The 16,594-nt window shown below is 55.8% G+C and overlaps 2 protein-coding genes across 7 annotated transcripts in view; one reads left to right on the top strand and one right to left on the bottom strand.

Annotated features, from left to right (window-relative positions):
- LNX1 (ligand of numb-protein X 1) overlaps window positions 1-13,900 on the top strand; it is an 89,058-nt gene extending 75,158 nt beyond the window's left edge. For 4 of the 5 annotated variants that reach the window (XM_064149282.1, XM_064149283.1, XM_064149286.1 and 1 more), the window contains 4 exons: window positions 3,698-3,875; window positions 4,934-5,162; window positions 11,742-11,900; window positions 13,193-13,900. In XM_064149282.1, the coding sequence (XP_064005352.1) occupies window positions 3,698-3,875; window positions 4,934-5,162; window positions 11,742-11,900; window positions 13,193-13,328 (702 nt within the window). In that variant the 3' untranslated portion in view covers window positions 13,329-13,900. The remainder of the gene's footprint in view (window positions 1-3,697; window positions 3,876-4,933; window positions 5,163-11,741; window positions 11,901-13,192) is intronic. The other variant, XM_064149284.1, reaches the window with a different exon arrangement.
- Window positions 13,901-16,208: 2,308 nt separating this feature from the next.
- FIP1L1 (factor interacting with PAPOLA and CPSF1) overlaps window positions 16,209-16,594 on the bottom strand; it is a 46,960-nt gene continuing 46,574 nt past the window's right edge. For both annotated transcript variants that reach the window (XM_064149279.1, XM_064149280.1), the window contains exon 16: window positions 16,209-16,459. In XM_064149279.1, coding sequence (XP_064005349.1) covers window positions 16,312-16,459 — 148 coding nt within the window. In that variant the 3' untranslated portion in view covers window positions 16,209-16,311. The remainder of the gene's footprint in view (window positions 16,460-16,594) is intronic.

The following is a 16,594-nucleotide window of genomic DNA, read 5'->3' as shown; positions in this document are numbered from 1 at the left end:
TCTGGGGTGCTTTTCTCTGAGTGACTCAAGGCTTACTCTGCACTCTGGAGAGATCAAGGCATGTGCTTGTGTTGGTGTCACTGCAGGTACAGTCCTGTGCCTGGTTCATTTGCATCAGTCTCTGTGTCACTTATGCAAGCCCTTGCAAACAGGTCCTCTGGCCACCCATAGCAGGGAGGTGAACAGGCAGAGCTGGCTTAAAGCCATCCTGCCTGAGAGGCAGCCAGATCAGAGGATCACAGAAACACTCAGGCTGGCAAAGCCCCTCAGGATCAGCAAGTCCAACCCAGAACCCTACTCTGCAAGGAGCATCCTAATCCATAGCCCCAAGCACCACAGCCAAACCACCTTTGGTGACACCACCACCTCCCTGGGCAGCTCATTCCAGTCCCTGACCACTCTTGATGGGAGAAATTCTTCCTAATATCCACTCTAAATCTGCCCTCTTGCAGCCTGAGGCTGTTCCCTCTTGTTCTGTCTCCCATTCCCTGTGAGCAGAGCCCAGCAGCAGCCTCTCCACAAGGTCCTTTCAGGTAGCTGTGGACAGCAATGAGCTCTGCCCTCAGCCTCCTGTTTCACACTACCCATCCCCAGCTCCTTCAGTCACTCTACATAAGATCTACTCTCCAGGCCCTTCCTTGCCCTCCTCTGCACTGACTCCAGCAGATGTGTCCTTAAAGAGACCTTTGGACTGCAGCAGCTGTCAGATGGAGAGCACAGCTGCCAGCCAGCAGACAAAGCCCAGCTCTGCCCTTTACAAACCCTTGCAAATGCTAGGCTGATTTTTATTGGACCAAACCCCACTACCTGAGTCAATGTTTTTATGTGCCAAAGAAATGTGCTGGTGTCTGTCAGCAGGTGTGCAGATGGCACCAGGCTGTGTGGCACAGTCGACCTACTAGAGGGCAGGGATCCATCCAGAGGGACCTGGGCAGGCTGCAGAGCTGTGCCCAGGCCAAGCTCATGGCATTCAACAAGGCCAGGTGTCAGGTCCTGCACCTGGGTGGGTGCAGTCCCAAGCACAGCTCCAGGCTGGGTGGGGAATGGCTGAGAGCAGCCCTGAGGAACAGGCCCTGGGGGTCTGGGCTGATGCAAAGCTCCACAGGAGCCTGCAGTGTGAGTGCAGCCCAGACACAACCCTGTGCTGGCTGCAGCAAGAGCAGTGTGGGCACAGGGCAAGGGAGGGGATTGTGCCCCTTGGCTCTGCTCTCCTCACACCCCACCTGCAGTCCTGGGGGCAGTTGTGGAGCCCCCAGCAGAAGCAGGACATGGAAGTGTTGGAGCCAGTGCAGAGGAGGCCACCAAGATGCTGAGAGGGCTGCAGCAGCTCTGCTGTGAGCACAGGCTGAGAGAGTTGGGGCTGTGCAGCCTGGAGAGGAGAAGGCTTGGAGGAGACCTTGGAGTGGCCTTGCAGGATCTGAAGGGGGGTCCAGGAGGGCTGGGGAGGGACTATTGACAAGGTCTGGGAATGAGAGGAGGAGGAGGAATGGGTTGGAACTGGCAGAGGAGAGGTTTAAAGTGGATGTAAGGAAGAAGTTATTTGCAGTGAGGGTGGTGAGACACTGGCACAGGTTGCCCAGGGGAGAGCTTTGCCATTAGTTAACCAGCACTTGGGTTTAATTGGAGCTGTGTTCTTACTCCTTCATAACAAACTGCCCTGTGCTTCCAGCACATCTGTGGCCCTGTGGCTTCAGCAGGCAGTGTTTGCTGACCAGAGCAGCAGGTCAGCCCTCAGGTGAATCACAGAATCAGGCAGGGTTGGAAGGGAGCACAAGGAGCAGCCAGTCCCAACCCCCTGCCATGCCCAGGGACACCCTACCCTAGAGCAGGCTGCACACAGCCTCAGCCAGCCTGGCCTCAAACACCTCCAGCCATGGGGCCTCAACCACCTCCCTGGGCAACCCCTGCCAGCCTCTCACCACTCTCCTGCTCAACAACTTCCTCCTCACCTCCAGCCTCACTCTCCCCACCTCCAGCTTTGCTCCATTCCCCCCACTCCTGCCACTCCCTCACAGCCTCAAAAGTCCCTCCCCAGCTTTTTTGGAGCCCCCTTCAGATGCTGGAAGGCCACAAGAAGGTCCCCTGGGAGCCTCCTCTGCTCCAGCCTGCACAGCCCCAACTCTTTCAGGCTGTGCTCACAGCAGAGCTGCTGCAGCCTCTCAGCATCCTCCTGGCCCTGCTCTGGACACTCTCCAGCATCTCCACAGCCCTCTTGTCCCAGGGGCTCCAGAGCTGGATGCAGGACTCCAGGTGGGGTCTCAGCAGAGCAGAGCAGAGGGGGAGAATCCCCTCCCTGGCCCTGCTGGCCACACTGCTGCTGCTGCAGCCCAGGCTCTGCTTGGCTTTCTGGGCTGCAAGTGCACACTGCTGGCTCCTGCTGAGCTTCTCCTCCAGCAGCACCCCCAAGTGCCTCTGCTCAGGGCTGCTCTGCAGCCACTCACTGCCCAGCCTGGAGTTGTGCTTGGCATTGCCTCCACCCAGCTGCAGGACCTTGCTCCACAGTGCATTTTCCTGCCTGCAAGACATTTGCCATGGCCTGGATGTTGTGAGGCTCTGCTGCAAATGTTTATTTTCCAGAAGATATACAAGGAGAGAGGGGGAGAAATATCTATCTAGAAAAAGAGGAGGAGGTGAAGTGCTACATTTTGCCTCTGCTGACCTCTGGGGCCAGCTGGAAATGAGAGCAGGACAATTGTTTAGAGGGGAGTGCACTGAAATGCAGTCACTGATTAATGCTGCCTTTTAACTGGCTTCTCATTATCAGCTCTACCTCCAGCTAAGCTCTACCTGTGTTTACCAAGCAAGACTTTGCTTCCCTTTCATCCACTGCCTTTTGTCTCAGCAGAGTCTCCCCTAATTCCTTCCTCTCTGCAACCATGTGAAAAGTGAGAGGTGGGAGAGCAGCTTCAAAGGGCAAACTGGAGCAGAGAAGGTTTCACCCCAACAGGAGGAGAAACTTCTTTGCAGTGAGGGTGCAGAGCCCTGGAGCAGGCTGCCCAGAGAGGTTGTGGAATCTCCTGCTCTGGAGCCTTTCCAAACCCACCTGGATGCATTCCTGTGTGACCTACCCTGTGAGGAGAGGCTGAGGGAGCTGGGGGGGTGCAGCCTGCAGGGGAGAAGGCTCCAGGGGCACCTCAGAGCTGCCTGCCCAGAGCTGAAGGCAGCCTGCAGGAAGGCTGCAGAGGGACTTTGCATCAGGGGCTCTAGAGACAGCCCAAGGGGCAATGGTTTGGAGCTGAGGCAGAGCAGGCTGAGAGTGGAGCTGAGGAAGGAGCTGTTGAGTGTGAGGGTGCTGAGAGTGTGTCCCAGGCTGCCCAGGGAGGCTGTGGCTGCCTCCTTGCTGGGGGTGCTGCAGGCCAGGCTGGAGGAGGCCTTGAGCAGCTGAGTGTAGCTGAGAGGTGTCCCTGAGCATGGTGGGGAGGTTGGAGGAGCTGAGCTCTGAGCTCCCTCTCAGCCTGAGCCATTCTGCCATTCCATGATTCCATGAAAGCAGAGGTTGTCCTGCTGCTAGCTCTGACTCCACAGATGCCTAAGCCCTGAGCAGGGCCATGCCTGCCCCGTGGCCAAGTGGCAGCTGTGCTGTGCTTTGGTGTGCCACAGACAACTACTCCTGTCAGCAGAGAACACTTGGGCTGGCAGCAAGCTCTGCCCATGCCCTTGCCCACTGTGTGTGTTGCTGCTCTTTTCTCCATCACAGAGCACCCTTCACACTGTCACCTGCCACGAGAAGGTGGTGGCAGTCCGGAAAGACCACACAGAGTCCCTGGGAATGACTGTGGCAGGTGGAGCATCCAACCGGGAGTGGGATTTGCCCATCTATGTGATCAGCGTTGAGCCTGGAGGAGTCATCAGCAGAGACAGCAGGATCAAAACAGGTACAACACACCCCGGGGGAGGAGAGGTTTGGAGGCTTGAATCACAGAGTCATAGAATCAACCAGGTTGGAAGAGCCCAACCCCACCTGGCTACAGCCTCCCTGCAGGCAGCTGCAGGCAGCAATGAGCTCTGCCCTGAGCCTCCTCTGCTGCAGGCTGCACACCCCCAGCTCCCTCAGCCTCTCCTCACAGGGCTCTGCTCCAGGCCCCTCCCCAGCCTTGCTGCCCTTCTCTCCACACCTTCCAGCACCTCAACACCTCTCTGCAATTCAGGAGCCCACAACTGGACACAGCACTCCAGGGCTGGCCTGAGCAGTGCTGAGCACAGGGGCACAAGAACCTCCCTTGTGCTGCTGCCCACACTGCTCCTGAGCCAGCCCAGGATGTCATAATTTGCTTTAATTCATTTAATTAATTATCACTGCTTTAATTCAAAGGCTTCTCAATTCAAGAGAGATGAAGATTCTGGAGCAGTGTGGGCAGCAGGACAAGGGAGGTTCTTGTGCCCACCCCTGTGCTCAGCACTGCTCAGGCCACCCCTGGAGTGCTGTGTCCAGTTGTGGGCTGCTGAATTGCAGAGAGCTGTTGAGGTGCTGGAAGGTGTGGAGAGAAGGGCAGCAAGGCTGGGGAGGGGCCTGGAGCAGAGCCCTGTGAGGAGAGGCTGAGGGAGCTGGGGGTGTGCAGCCTGCAGCAGAGGAGGCTCAGGGCAGAGCTCATTGCTGCCTGCAGCTGCCTGCAGGGAGGCTGTAGCCAGGTGGGGTTGGGCTCTGCTGCCAGGCAGCCAGCAACAGAACAAGGGGACAGAGTCTGAAGCTGTGCCAGGGCAGGTCTAGGCTGGATGTGAGGAGGAAGTTGTTGTCAGAGAGAGTGATTGGCATTGGAATGGGCTGCCCAGGGAGGTGGTGGAGTGGCCGTGGCTGGAGGTGTTGCAGCCAAGCCTGGCTGGGGCACTTAGTGCCATGGTCTGGTTGGTTGGGCAGGGCTGGGTGCTAGGTTGGCCTGGCTGAGCTTGGAGCTCTCTTCCAACCTGCCTGGTTCTGTGGTTCTGTGTTTCCCAGGGGACATCCTGCTGAACGTCAATGGGGTCGACCTGACAGGGGTCAGCCGGAGTGAGGCTGTGGCCCTGCTGAAAAACACCAACTCCTCAGTGGTGCTCAAAGCTCTGGAGATGAGAACCTGTGAAGGCCAGGAGCAGCAAGGCCACCTGCCAGCCTCTGATGGCACGGAGGAGACCTCTGAGAGCAGCGAGTGGTCACCGTCCTGGGTGATGTGGCTGGGACTGCCGCGGTGAGTCACTGAGGTGCTGAATGAACCAGGCTGGGAATGACCTCTGGGACCCTTAAGTCCAACCTGGCCCCTAACCCTTCTCGTTAACTAACCCATGGCACTAAGTGCCCCTGCAGCCTCTTAACCACCTCCAGGTATGGAGACTCCACCACCTCCCTGGGCAGCCCATTCCAATGCCAATCACTCTCTCTGCCAGGAACTTCCTAACAACATCCAGCCTAGACCTGCCCTGGCACAGCTTCAGACTCTGTCCCCTTGTTCTGTTGCTGGCTGCCTGGCAGCAGAGCCCAACCCCACCTGGCTCCAGCCTCCCTGCAGGCAGCTGCAGACAGCAATGAGCTCTGCCCTGAGCCTCCTCTGCTGCAGGCTGCACCCCCCCAGCTCCCTCAGCCTCTCCTCACAGGGCTGTGCTCCAGGCCCCTCCCCAGCCTTGCTGCCCTTCTCTGGGCACATTCAAGCACCTAAAGTTTTCCATGTTCAAGTGCACAGATTGCATCCTCTGGCTGCAGGAGAGTGGGAGGGAAGATTTGTGTTTTCTGGCAGTTCTTCCTCTTGGCCCCATTCGTTGCCCTGGCATCTTAATTAAACCCAGCCTCTGCCACAGGCTCCACTCTGAGCACCTCTCTTGTGAGAGGGTACAGTGGAAACAGACACAGGCAGGTCCCTGTGCAAGGGAGGGAAGCATCCTCTACTCTGCCCTGGTGATATCTGCTTGAGTGCAGCCCTGTGGAGAGGGAGCTGGGAGTGCTGGGGGAGAACATCCATGGCACAGCAATGTGCTCAGGAGGTTGTCCTCTGTCTCTATTCTGCCCTGGTGATATCTGCTTGAGTGCAGCCCTGTGGAGAGGGAGCTGGGAGTGCTGGAGGAGAACATCCATGGCACAGCAATGTGCTCTGGGGGCCAAGAGGGACAATGGGATCCTGGGGGGCATTCAGAAGAGTGTGTCCAGCAGATCCAGGGAGGTTCTCCTGCCCCTTTCCTCTGCCCTGGGAAGACCTCATCTTGAATACTGTGTTGAGTTTTGGGCTCCCCAGTTGAAGAGGGACAGGGATCTGCTGGAGAGGGTACAAGGGAGGGCTGTGAGGATGATGAGGGGAGTGGAGCACTGCCTGGTGGGGAGAGGCTGAAGGACCTGGGGCTGGAGAAGAGAAAATTGAGGGGGGTATTGAGAGGAGATCTAATCAATGTCTATAAACATCTGAGGGCTGGGGGTCAGGAGGGGACAGGCTCTGCTCACTGCTCCCTGGGACAGGACAAGCAGCAGTGGATGGAAGCTGCAGCACAGGAGGTTCCAGCTCAGCACAAGGGCAACTTCTTGACTGGAAGGGTCCCAGAGCCCTGGCACAGGCTGCCCAGAGAGGCTGTGGAGTCTCTTTGTCTGGAGCCTTTCCAGGCCTGTCTGGATGTGTTCTGTGTGCCCTGAGCTGGGTTGTGTGGTCCTGCTCTGGCAGGGGGCTTGGAGTGGATGAGCTCTTTGGGTCCCTTCTAAACCCTGGCATCCTGTGAGCCTGAGTCCTTCCAGGCTTGCCAATGTATCTGGCACAAAGGCAGCGACAGGGAAAGCTTGCAGGGGGGCAGGATCCTGCAGAACAGGGGGTGCAGGCTGGCCCACCCTGCAGAAGGCAGAGCTCACCCTGCTGCAGCACTCAGGCTGCTCCCAGCCGAAGCCAGCTGAGCTCTCTGCCTGCGCCCAGATGTTGCTGAGTGCCTGCAGTTGGCCGCTGCCTCCACATCCCCTCTCCTCACCCCACCCCCGGCTGGGAGCAGCCAGGAAGCAGCTGTGTTGTCATTCCAGGCAGGAGAACAAAAGCCACATGGCCTGAAGGTCCCTCAGACACTGATGTGGCACTCAGGGCCCATAGCTGCAGCCTCAGGCACCTTCTGCAAAGGATCAGCCGAGGGCAGGTGGAGAATCTGCGCAGGCAGCACCGCAGGGCTGGGGCTCAGTGTGCAGGAATGCAGAATGGGGCTTCACAAGAGCCTTTTGCCTGCATGCCCAAGCCTGGCAGCAGCTCAGAGCCTCTTGCTCTGTGATGGGAAGGCCTGCAGAACAGGTGGGCTCTTGCTCCAGGCACCCTTTTGAGACTCCTTTGAGACTCCCTTTTGAGGCTCCTTTTCATTTCCCACCTGAAGGGATCACATTGGGTGCTTCTGTGCTCCTCATCCTCCCTGGGCAGCCTGTGCCAGTGTCTCACCATCCTCACTGCAAAGAACCCTTTCCTAACAGCCAGCTCCAATCTCCCTTCTGCCAGTTCAAACCCTTTCCTCCTCAACCTGGCCTTGAACACCTCCAGGGAGGTCGTGGAGCACAGAATCCCCCAATGTGATCTTTGATCACATTGGGGGATTCTGTGCTCCATGACCTCCCTGGGCAACCTGTGCCAGTGTCTCACCACCCTCACTGCAAACAACTTCTTCATGACATCCACTTTCAATCTCCCCTCTGCCAGTTCAAACCCATTCCTCCTCCTCCTTCTCTCATTCCCAGACCTTGTCAATAGTCCCTCCCCAGCCCTCCTGTAGCCCCCTTCAGATCCTGCAAGGCCACTCCAAGGTCTCCTCCAAGCCTTCTCCTCTCCAGCCTGCACAGCCCCAACTCTCTCAGCCTGTGCTCACAGCAGAGCTGCTGCAGCCCTCTCAGCATCTTGGTGACCTCCTCTGCACTGGCTCAAACACTTCCATGTCCTGCTTGTGCTGGGGGCTGCAGAGCTGCCCCCAGGACTGCAGGTGGGGTGTGAGGAGAGCAGAGCCAAGGGGCAGAATCCCCTCCCTTGCCCTGTGCCCACACTGCTCTTGCTGCAGCCAGCACAGGGTTGTGTCTGGGCTGCACCCACACTGCAGGCTGTTTGCTGCTGAGGAAGGCAGCTCCTCTGCCTTGTGCTTTCAGAGGGCAAGGCTGGGAAGGCTGCAGCAGGGCAGTAATGAGGAGCAGCTGGTGAAAAGTACTTCCCTGGCACCACCATCCTTTCCCTTGTTCTCCTGCTCTCCTTTCTTTGCTCTCCTCACATTTCCTCCCCCCACCCCAGCTAGTCCTGTGAGCCACTATAGATCATCCTGTCACAAGGTTTACAAACACTGGGAGTTCACCCCAGTGCTTTTCTTCATCTGTAAAGTGAGAAGAGGAAGACAGGAGGTGGCCAAAGGCATTCTGCAAGCCAGGGGTAGAACTGGGTGTAAAGCATAGCCTGAGCACAGAAACTGCCCCGAGTTAAGCTCAGCCCAGGCTGCAGGGCTCAGTTATTGCTGTGTCCAGTGGCACTTGTGTGCAGTGAGAGGGCAGGAGGAGGGCAGAGCTCACTGCTGTCCACAGCTACCTGAAGGGACAGTGTGGAGAGGCTGCTGCTGGGCTCTGCTCAGAGGTAGCTGGAGGCAGAACAAGAGGGAATGGCCTCAAGCTGAGGCTGGGGAGGTTTAGATTGGACATTAGGGAAAAGATTTTCTTGGAGAGAGTGGTCAGGGACTGGAATGAGCTGCCCAGGGAGGTGGTGGAGTCACCCAGCCTGGCTGTGTTTCAGGGTGGTTTGGATGTGGTACTTGGGGCTATGGTTTAAGGTGAATGTTGCAGAGTAGGGTTCTAGGTTGGGCTTGGTGCTCCTGAGGGGCTTTGCCAACCTGCCTGTGTCTGTGCTGCCTTTCCATACCTGACCCTGCTGCAGTGCTCCTGGAGCTGGGCTGCTTTTCCTTCCCAGAGCATGCAGATGCTCCAGGCACAGCAGCAGGGAGCTGCAGAGTTCACCACTTGGAAAGAGGCACTTTGGGATTCCTCACACACCAGTAAGTGCTGTGCAGCTGTAGTGTGTCTGAGGAGAGGACCTTGTGCCCAGACACTGTTTATCCCCCAGCATTGAGCCTGAGTTCACACAGAGCCTATGGCTTGCCCTCAGCTTTGGGGTATTTGCAGAGGCAGAGGATGGTTCTCCTTGGAGCAGTGACTGGGTTATGGCAGCTTCACAGGGTCAAAAGACAGGGGCTGGAGCTTTCAGTACTGCAGAGAAGGAGTCTGCTGCTTGGGAAGGCACAAGAACCTGCTGCAGCTTCTCTGTATGGCACTTTCTAGCTTCTCTTTCTTGCTACCCAGCTGCTAACAGTCCTGAGTCAACTAACTCCCTTTGGGCTGCTCTTTGCTTCTTTGCTAAACTGTTTGGGGCAGGCAGTGCTCATCCATAGCTCAGCTCTTGGGCCTAGAGAGTGGTGGTGAATGGTGTCACATGCAGCTGGCAGCTGGCACTGGTGCTGTGCCCCAGGGATCAGTGCTGGGCACAGTCCTGTTCAGTATCTTCACTGATGATCTGGAGCAGGGGATTGAGTCCAGCAGCAGTGAGTTTGCAGTGACACCAAGCTAGGAGCAGGTGTGGGTATGTTGGAGGGTAGGAGAGCCCTGCAGAGGGACCTGGCCAGGCTGGATGGGTGGGCAGAGGCCAATGGGATGAGAGTGAACAAGGCCAAGTGCAGGGTTCTGCACTTTGGCCACAACAACCCCAAGCAGCACTACAGGCTGGGGCCAGAGTGGCTGAGAGCAGCCAGGCAGAGAGGGAGCTGGGGGTGCTGGCAGAGAAGAGCTGAAGAGGAGGCAGCAGTGCCCAGGTGGGCAGCAGAGCCAATGGCATCCTGGGCTGGCTCAGGAGCAGTGTGGGCAGCAGGACAAGGGAGGTTCTTGTGCCCACCCCTGTGCTCAGCACTGCTCAGGCCAGCCCTGGAGTGCTGTGTCCAGTTGTGGGCTCCTGAATTGCAGAGAGCTGTTGAGGTGCTGGCAGGTGTGGAGAGAAGGGCAGCAAGGCTGGGGAGGGGCCTGGAGCAGAGCCCTGTGAGGAGAGGCTGAGGGAGCTGGGGGTGTGCAGCCTGCAGCAGAGGAGGCTCAGGGCAGAGCTCATTGCTGCCTGCAGCTGCCTGCAGGGAGGCTGTAGCCAGGTGGGGTTGGGCTCTGCTGCCAGGCAGCCAGCAGCAGAAGAAGGGGACAGAGTCTCAAGCTGTGCCAGGGCAGGTCTATGTTTTTATGGTCTCCACACTCTACCTCCCTGAGGCCTTTGCACGTTTCTGGGAGCTGGTGCACTGCCATGGTCATGCTTTGAATCCCATGGGATGGAGATAAGGAACCATCTCTTTCAAGGACTAAGCAAGCCATAGCCACTCCAGTTCTGTCTGGAGTCATCACTAGTTATGGCCAAGGTGATGTGTGGGATCTGGGCTGCAGCAAGCAGCAGCAGGACGAGAGCACACAGGAAGGAGGGTGAGGAACCCCTGGGTCAGAGTAAGGACAGGGAAATCTTTGTGCTTGCTGGGCTGGTGGAGCCCATGCAGCTGATGGCCTTGTGGCTGCACACACAGCATGCATGGCAGCCTGGTTTGCCTCCACTGAGCTCTCTTCTTGTCTCTGCCTTGTGCTCCTGTGTGGCCTGCCCTGGATGACCCTGCTCTGGCAGGGAGGTCACTCTGGCTGATCTCTGCAGGTCCCTTCCAACTCTTACCACTCTGTGATTCTGTTGGGCTGTTTCTCTTCTGTGCCACTAGGACTGAGCTGATCACCTTTCAGTTTCAGCAACGTCCTCCTGAGGGCTGTGAGCACAGCACTGGGCAGAAGAAACCCCTACCCTCACCCCCAGAATCAACACTGAGGGGCTAAATCCTGGCTTGGCTTTGTCCTGACCTTGATAAGGGCTATCAAACAGAGGGGGTTAAGCAGTTTTGCACATGGAAGAAGTGCACAGATGGTGAAGTGATAATGCCTGAGTGCTGAGGAGAGAAGCAAGAGCCTCCTGTTTCTTACATTAGCAGGCAGTGAATCCCTTGTGCAGATCTTCTATACCTACCAGCCTGGCAGCAGGTGAATATTTGTAGGCCCTGAGGGACTCATCTGATGCTGCTATAAAACTCTGCTCTGAAGCACAGCAAAAGCATCATTAGAGCAAGCAAAAATCTTTCAAAGCTGGAGATGCTCAATTTTTACCCTTCTGCACCAGGGGCAGCTGCTTCTTAGGCACCTAAGGAGGTTGTGATCAGAGCTGCTCACAGTGGCTTGCTTCTTGCTTTAGAGCCATGAAAGGGTTTTCAAGCTCTTGAGTCATCATCCCTGGGCTCATCACTAGCCATGAGTGGGGCAGGTGCTGAGGACTGCAGTGTCTGTTGCTCTGTAAATCTTCTTTGTCCTACCAGGGTTAAAAAATGAATCAGAATCCAAAAATAGCTCAGGTTGGAAGGGAGCTCAGAGCTCATCTCCTCCAACCTCCCCACCATGCCCAGGGACACCTCTCAACCACACTCAGCTGTCCAAGGTCTCATCTAACCTGGCCTGCAACACCCCCAGCAAGGAGGCAGCCACAGCCTCCCTGGGCAGCCTGGGCCAGACTCTCAGCACCCTCCTCTTGAAGAACTTCTTCCTCAGCTTCATAGAATCATAGAACCAAGCAGGTTGGAAAAGAGCTCCATGTCCTGCTTGTGTTGGGGGCTGCAGAACTGCCCCCAGGACTGCAGGTGGGGTGTGAGGAGAGCAGAGCCAAGGGGCAGAATCCCCTCCCTTGCCCTGTGCCCACACTGCTCTTGCTGCAGCCCAGCACAGGGTTACTAAGGCTGCTCTGTCCCAGGTACTTGTACAGCTGCAAAGAGATCGTGCTGCGCAGGAACACGGCTGGCAGCCTCGGCTTCAGCATCGTGGGCGGCTACGAGGAGCACAGCGGCAGCAAACCCTTCTTCATCAAGTCCATTGTAGGAGGAACACCAGCATACAACGATGGCAGGATCAGGTAATGCTGCAGCAGCTGATGCAAAGGGGCAGTGCAGGGAGAGGCTCTCAGCTGGGCCTTGCTCTGGTTGCTTTGGGAAGTATTCACACAGAGGGGAAGGGGCTCAGTGGTGCAGAACTGACTCGGCCACAGCTGGCAGTAGGACACAAAGGGTCCTGAGCTGCAGCTTGGAAGCTTTGCAGCAGTCTGGCAGTCGCTGCTCAGCCACCACCCCGCTGAGCTCCTGGCTGGTATGAAGCATGGCAGCACAGAGAAGCTTCCCCACACTGACAGCTCAGACACCCACCCAACAAACCAACCCAAACCCCCCACCAATCAACCACTCACCCACCCAACCTACCCACCCACCAACTCAACCCAAACTCCCACCAAGCACCCACCCAACCGACCCAGCAAACCTACCTACCCACCAATCAACCTGCTTGTTGATTTGTTGTCTCCTGCCTGCCTTTGCTTTTGCTCCTAGGAGCAGCAGCAGCCAGGGTGTTGATTCTTTGTCTCCTGCCTGCCTTTGTATTTGCTTCTAAGAGCTGCAGCAGCCAGGTTGTTGATTCTGTTGTCTCCTGCCTGCTTTTGCTCTTATGAGTAGCAGCCAGGTTGTTGTCTCCTGCCTGCCTTTGCTTTTGCTCCTAGGAGCAGCAGCCAGGGTGTTGATTCTGTTGTCTCCTGCCTGCCTTTGCATTTGCTTCTAAGAGCAGCAGCAGCAGCAGCCAGGTTGTTGATTCTGTTGTCTCCTGCCTGCCTTTGCTTTTGCTCCTAGGAGCAGCAGCCAGGTTGCTGTCTCCTGCCTGCCTTTGCTTTTGCTCCTAGGAGCAGCAGCCAGGTTGCTGTCTCCTGCCTGCCTTTGCTTTTGCTCCTAGAAGCAGCAGCCAGATTGTTGATTCTGTTGTCTCTAGCCTGCCTTAGCTTTTGCTGCTAGGAGCAGCAACCAGGTTGTTATCTCCTGCCTGCCTGCCTTTGCTCTTGTTTCTAAGAGCAGTGTTCAGTGTTGATCTGTTGTCTCCTGCCTGCCTTTGCTTTGGCTTCTAAGGGCAGCAGCCAGGTTGTTGTCTCCTGCCTGCCTTTGCTCTTGTTTCTAAGAGCAGCAGCCAGGTTGTCTCCTGCCTGCCTTTGCTCTTGTTTCTAAGAGCAGCATCCAGGTTGTTAATTTGCTGTCTTCTGCCTTTGCTCTTGTTTCTAAGAGCAGCAGCATCCAGGTCGTTAATTTGCTGTCTCCTGCCTGCTTTTGTTTCTAAGAGCAGCAGCATCCAGGTCGTTAATTTGCTGTCTCCTGTCTGCCTTTGGTTTCCCAGGTGTGGCGACATCCTCCTGGCTGTCAACGGCAGGAACACCTCAGGAATGATGCACTCCTGCTTGGCAAAGATGCTCAAGGAACTGAAAGGCAAAATTACTCTCACCATTGTGTCCTGGCCTGGCACTTTTGTATAAAGCCAGGCTGCCTGGAGGATGTGGCAGGAAAAACAGAGGCAGAAAGGTCAGGTTTTGTTTTCTGGGGGTAGGGGTGGGTCAAGGATGTGTTCCTAAAGGAAAAGGTTTGTGGAAGTCCACCCTGCACGTGCAGAAAAGCCAAGTTTAGGCAAAGCAGGGACAGAAAATCACTTGACAGAAATTCAAGGTAGAGACTTGAGTCTTTCCTTCCCTCTCCTCTTAAGGACTTTTGGTTTGGTTTTTATACCTAGCTGTACCTAACGATGATGACATGGAAGGAGCAGCAAACAGCTCCTGCTCACCCACTTTGAGTTTGCTTCACAAGGAAATCCTTGAAGAACTCCTGGGGTGGGAGGAGGAAAAAATAAATCCATGACTAAATTGACTGCAGTTTTCCTAGTTGCAAACTGCAAACAAAAAGGATCCAGGTGAAGGTTTTGAAGCCAGCACACTAAGAGCACTTTGCTTACCCTGTTAGCTTTTCATGGTCAGCATGAAGCTGGGTATTTTCAAGACTGTTTTTGTTAGTCTGTAAAACTGTGAATTCATTAAAGTTTCTAAGATAATTAAAACCTGAGCCCTGCCTGTGGACTTGGACAGACATTATTCCCAGCCAGAGCCAAGTGACCTACTTTGCTTGCTATGTTTTGGTTAATGCTACTCAATCTAAGGGGAGTTTTAGAGAGACTTATTGTTTAAAGAAGCCTTCTGCACAGCCTGCTAAATACCATCAAGGCTTTTCCAGAGCAACCTCACAGGGTGAAGCATTTGCTGTTGGTTTCAAGGGGGTAGAGCCAAAAGTGGGGATGGTCTTCACTTTTCTCTTGGGTAAACAACTCTTATCTATCTCAGCCAACTCTCCACCTTTCAACAACCCCAAGCAGCACTAGAGGCTGGGGCCAGAGTGGCTGAGAGCAGGCAGGCAGAGAGGGAGCTGGGGGTGCTGGCAGAGAGGAGCTGAAGAGGAGGCAGCAGTGCCCAGGTGGGCAGCAGAGCCAATGGCATCCTGGGCTGGCTCGGGAGCAGTGTGGGCAGCAGGAGCAGGGAGGTTCTTGTGCCCACCCCTGTGCTCAGCACTGCTCAGGCCAGCCCTGGAGTGCTGTGTCCAGTTGTGGGCTCCTGAATTGCAGAGAGCTGTTGAGGTGCTGGCAGGTGTGGAGAGAAGGGCAGCAAGGCTGGGGAGGGGCCTGGAGCAGAGCCCTGTGAGGAGAGGCTGAGGGAGCTGGGGGGGTGCAGCCTGCAGCAGAGGAGGCTCAGGGCAGAGCTCATTGCTGCCTGCAGCTGCCTGCAGGGAGGCTGTAGCCAGGTGGGGTTGGGCTCTGCTGCCAGGCAGCCAGCACCAGAAGAAGGGGACCCAGGCTGAAACTGTGGCAGGGCAGGTCTAGGCTGGGTGTGAGGAGGAAGTTGTTGGCAGAGAGAGTGATTGGCACTGGAATGGGCTGCCCAGGGAGGTGGTGGAGTGGCCGTGGCTGGAGGTGTTGCAGCCAAGCCTGGCTGGGGCACTTAGTGCCATGGTCTGGTTGGTTGGGCAGGGCTGGGTGCTAGGTTGGGCTGGCTGAGCTTGGAGCTCTCTTCCAACCTGCTTGCTTCTATGAAAGCCTTGTCTTTTCCTCACTGTGAAGAGGCTGTGCTTGTTAATCTCTGTCATGTTAAGGACAGCTGCTCCCCCAGAACAAAGACTGCAATGAACTTTCTCTTAAGCCACTGAAAGCAGCAGGGATGATTATCCAGCTTAATTCTGCCTCACGCACCCACACAAACCAGACAGCATTCCCAAGGCTGCCCTCTCCACCAGACTAAGAGCAAGCAGCACCTTAGAATCACAGAATGGTTTAGGTTGGAAGGGAGCTCAAAGCTCAGCCAGTTCAAACCCCTCAACATAGGCAGGACACCTCCCACTAGAACAGGTTGCTCAAGGCCTCATCCAGCCTGGCTTTGAACACCTCCAGGGAGGTTGTGGAGCACAGAAGCACCCAATGTGATCAAAGATCACACTGGGGGGATTCTGTGCTCCACAACCTCCCTGGGCAACCTGTGCCAGTGTCTCACCACCCTCACTGCAAACAACTTCTTCCTAACATCCACTTTCAATCTCCCCTCTGCCACTTCAAACCCATTCCTCCCCTTCCTGTCAGTAACCAAACCTTGTCAATAGTCCCTCCCCAGCCCCCTTCAGATCCTGCAAGGCCACTCCGAGGTCTTCTCCAAGCCTTCTCTTCTGCAGGTGCAGAGCTCCAACTCTCTCAGCCTGTGCTCACAGCAGAGCTGCTGCAGCCCTCTGAGTATCTTCATGGTCTCCTCTGGACTGGCTCCAACATTTCCATGTCCCTCTTGTGCTGGGGGCTCCAGAGTTGCACCCAGGACTGCAGGTGGGGTGTGAGGAGAGCAGAGCCAAGGGGCAGAATCCCCTCCCTTGCCCTGCTGCCCACACTGCTCTTGCTGCAGCCCAGCACAGGGTTGCCCAGCTTCTCTGAGGTTCTTTATTTTTCCTTTCAGCTTAGACCAGGAGAGTCTGCAGCTCCTGCCTGTCCCTGTGGTAAAGAATGACCTCTTCAAACATGAGCTGTGCTAAAGCCAGGCTGCTCCAGATGTTCAGAGCTAAAGCAGTGAGTGCACACTGTTTCTAAAGGCAGTGAAAGAATGACCTTCCCAGAGGCTTAGGAGAAAAGGAGACCATTTAATACAAAGAACTTAAGCCCTCTGTGTATTTTTAAGAGCATAAGCCTTTAGCTGTAAGATGGTTCTTGAAAGACAGGCAAAGGCAGCAACCTTAACGTGAAAAATTCATTCATTTATTGTCAAAAACCCCCACCCCCCACCCCCAGAGTAACCTCTGATTTCAAACTATCAGAACAAGATTAAGAGCAAAGTACTTCCATACCCAGAAAAATAACAGGATTTATAATCATCTATTCCTGGCACTAACATATATGCAAGTAGGCAAAAAAAAGAAAAGAGAGAAAAGGAAAGAAATCAGACAGGCCTATTCCCCAGGGGCAGCTTCAGTGTTCTCCTGTTCAGCAGCAGGTTCACCACTGGCTTCTTTTCCTTCTTTGCTTCGTTTGGACTTTTTGTGTTTGTGCCTTCTGTGGCTGTCCCCTTCCTCGCTGTCGTGGCGGCGTCTGCTGTTACTGAAAGGCAGAGCAAGGACAGCTCAAAGGACTGCAGCATGGTCAGGCCTCAGACACAGAGCTCCACAACCACCCCAGCCTTTGCCAGGGAGAGGCTGAGGTGCTGGCAGGTGTGGAGAGAAGGGCAGCAAGGCT

Source organism: Pogoniulus pusillus, chromosome 9, assembly GCF_015220805.1.
Source record: "Pogoniulus pusillus isolate bPogPus1 chromosome 9, bPogPus1.pri, whole genome shotgun sequence".
Taxonomy (NCBI): Eukaryota; Metazoa; Chordata; class Aves; order Piciformes; family Lybiidae; genus Pogoniulus; species Pogoniulus pusillus.
This window is presented reverse-complemented; position numbering and strand designations above follow the sequence as displayed.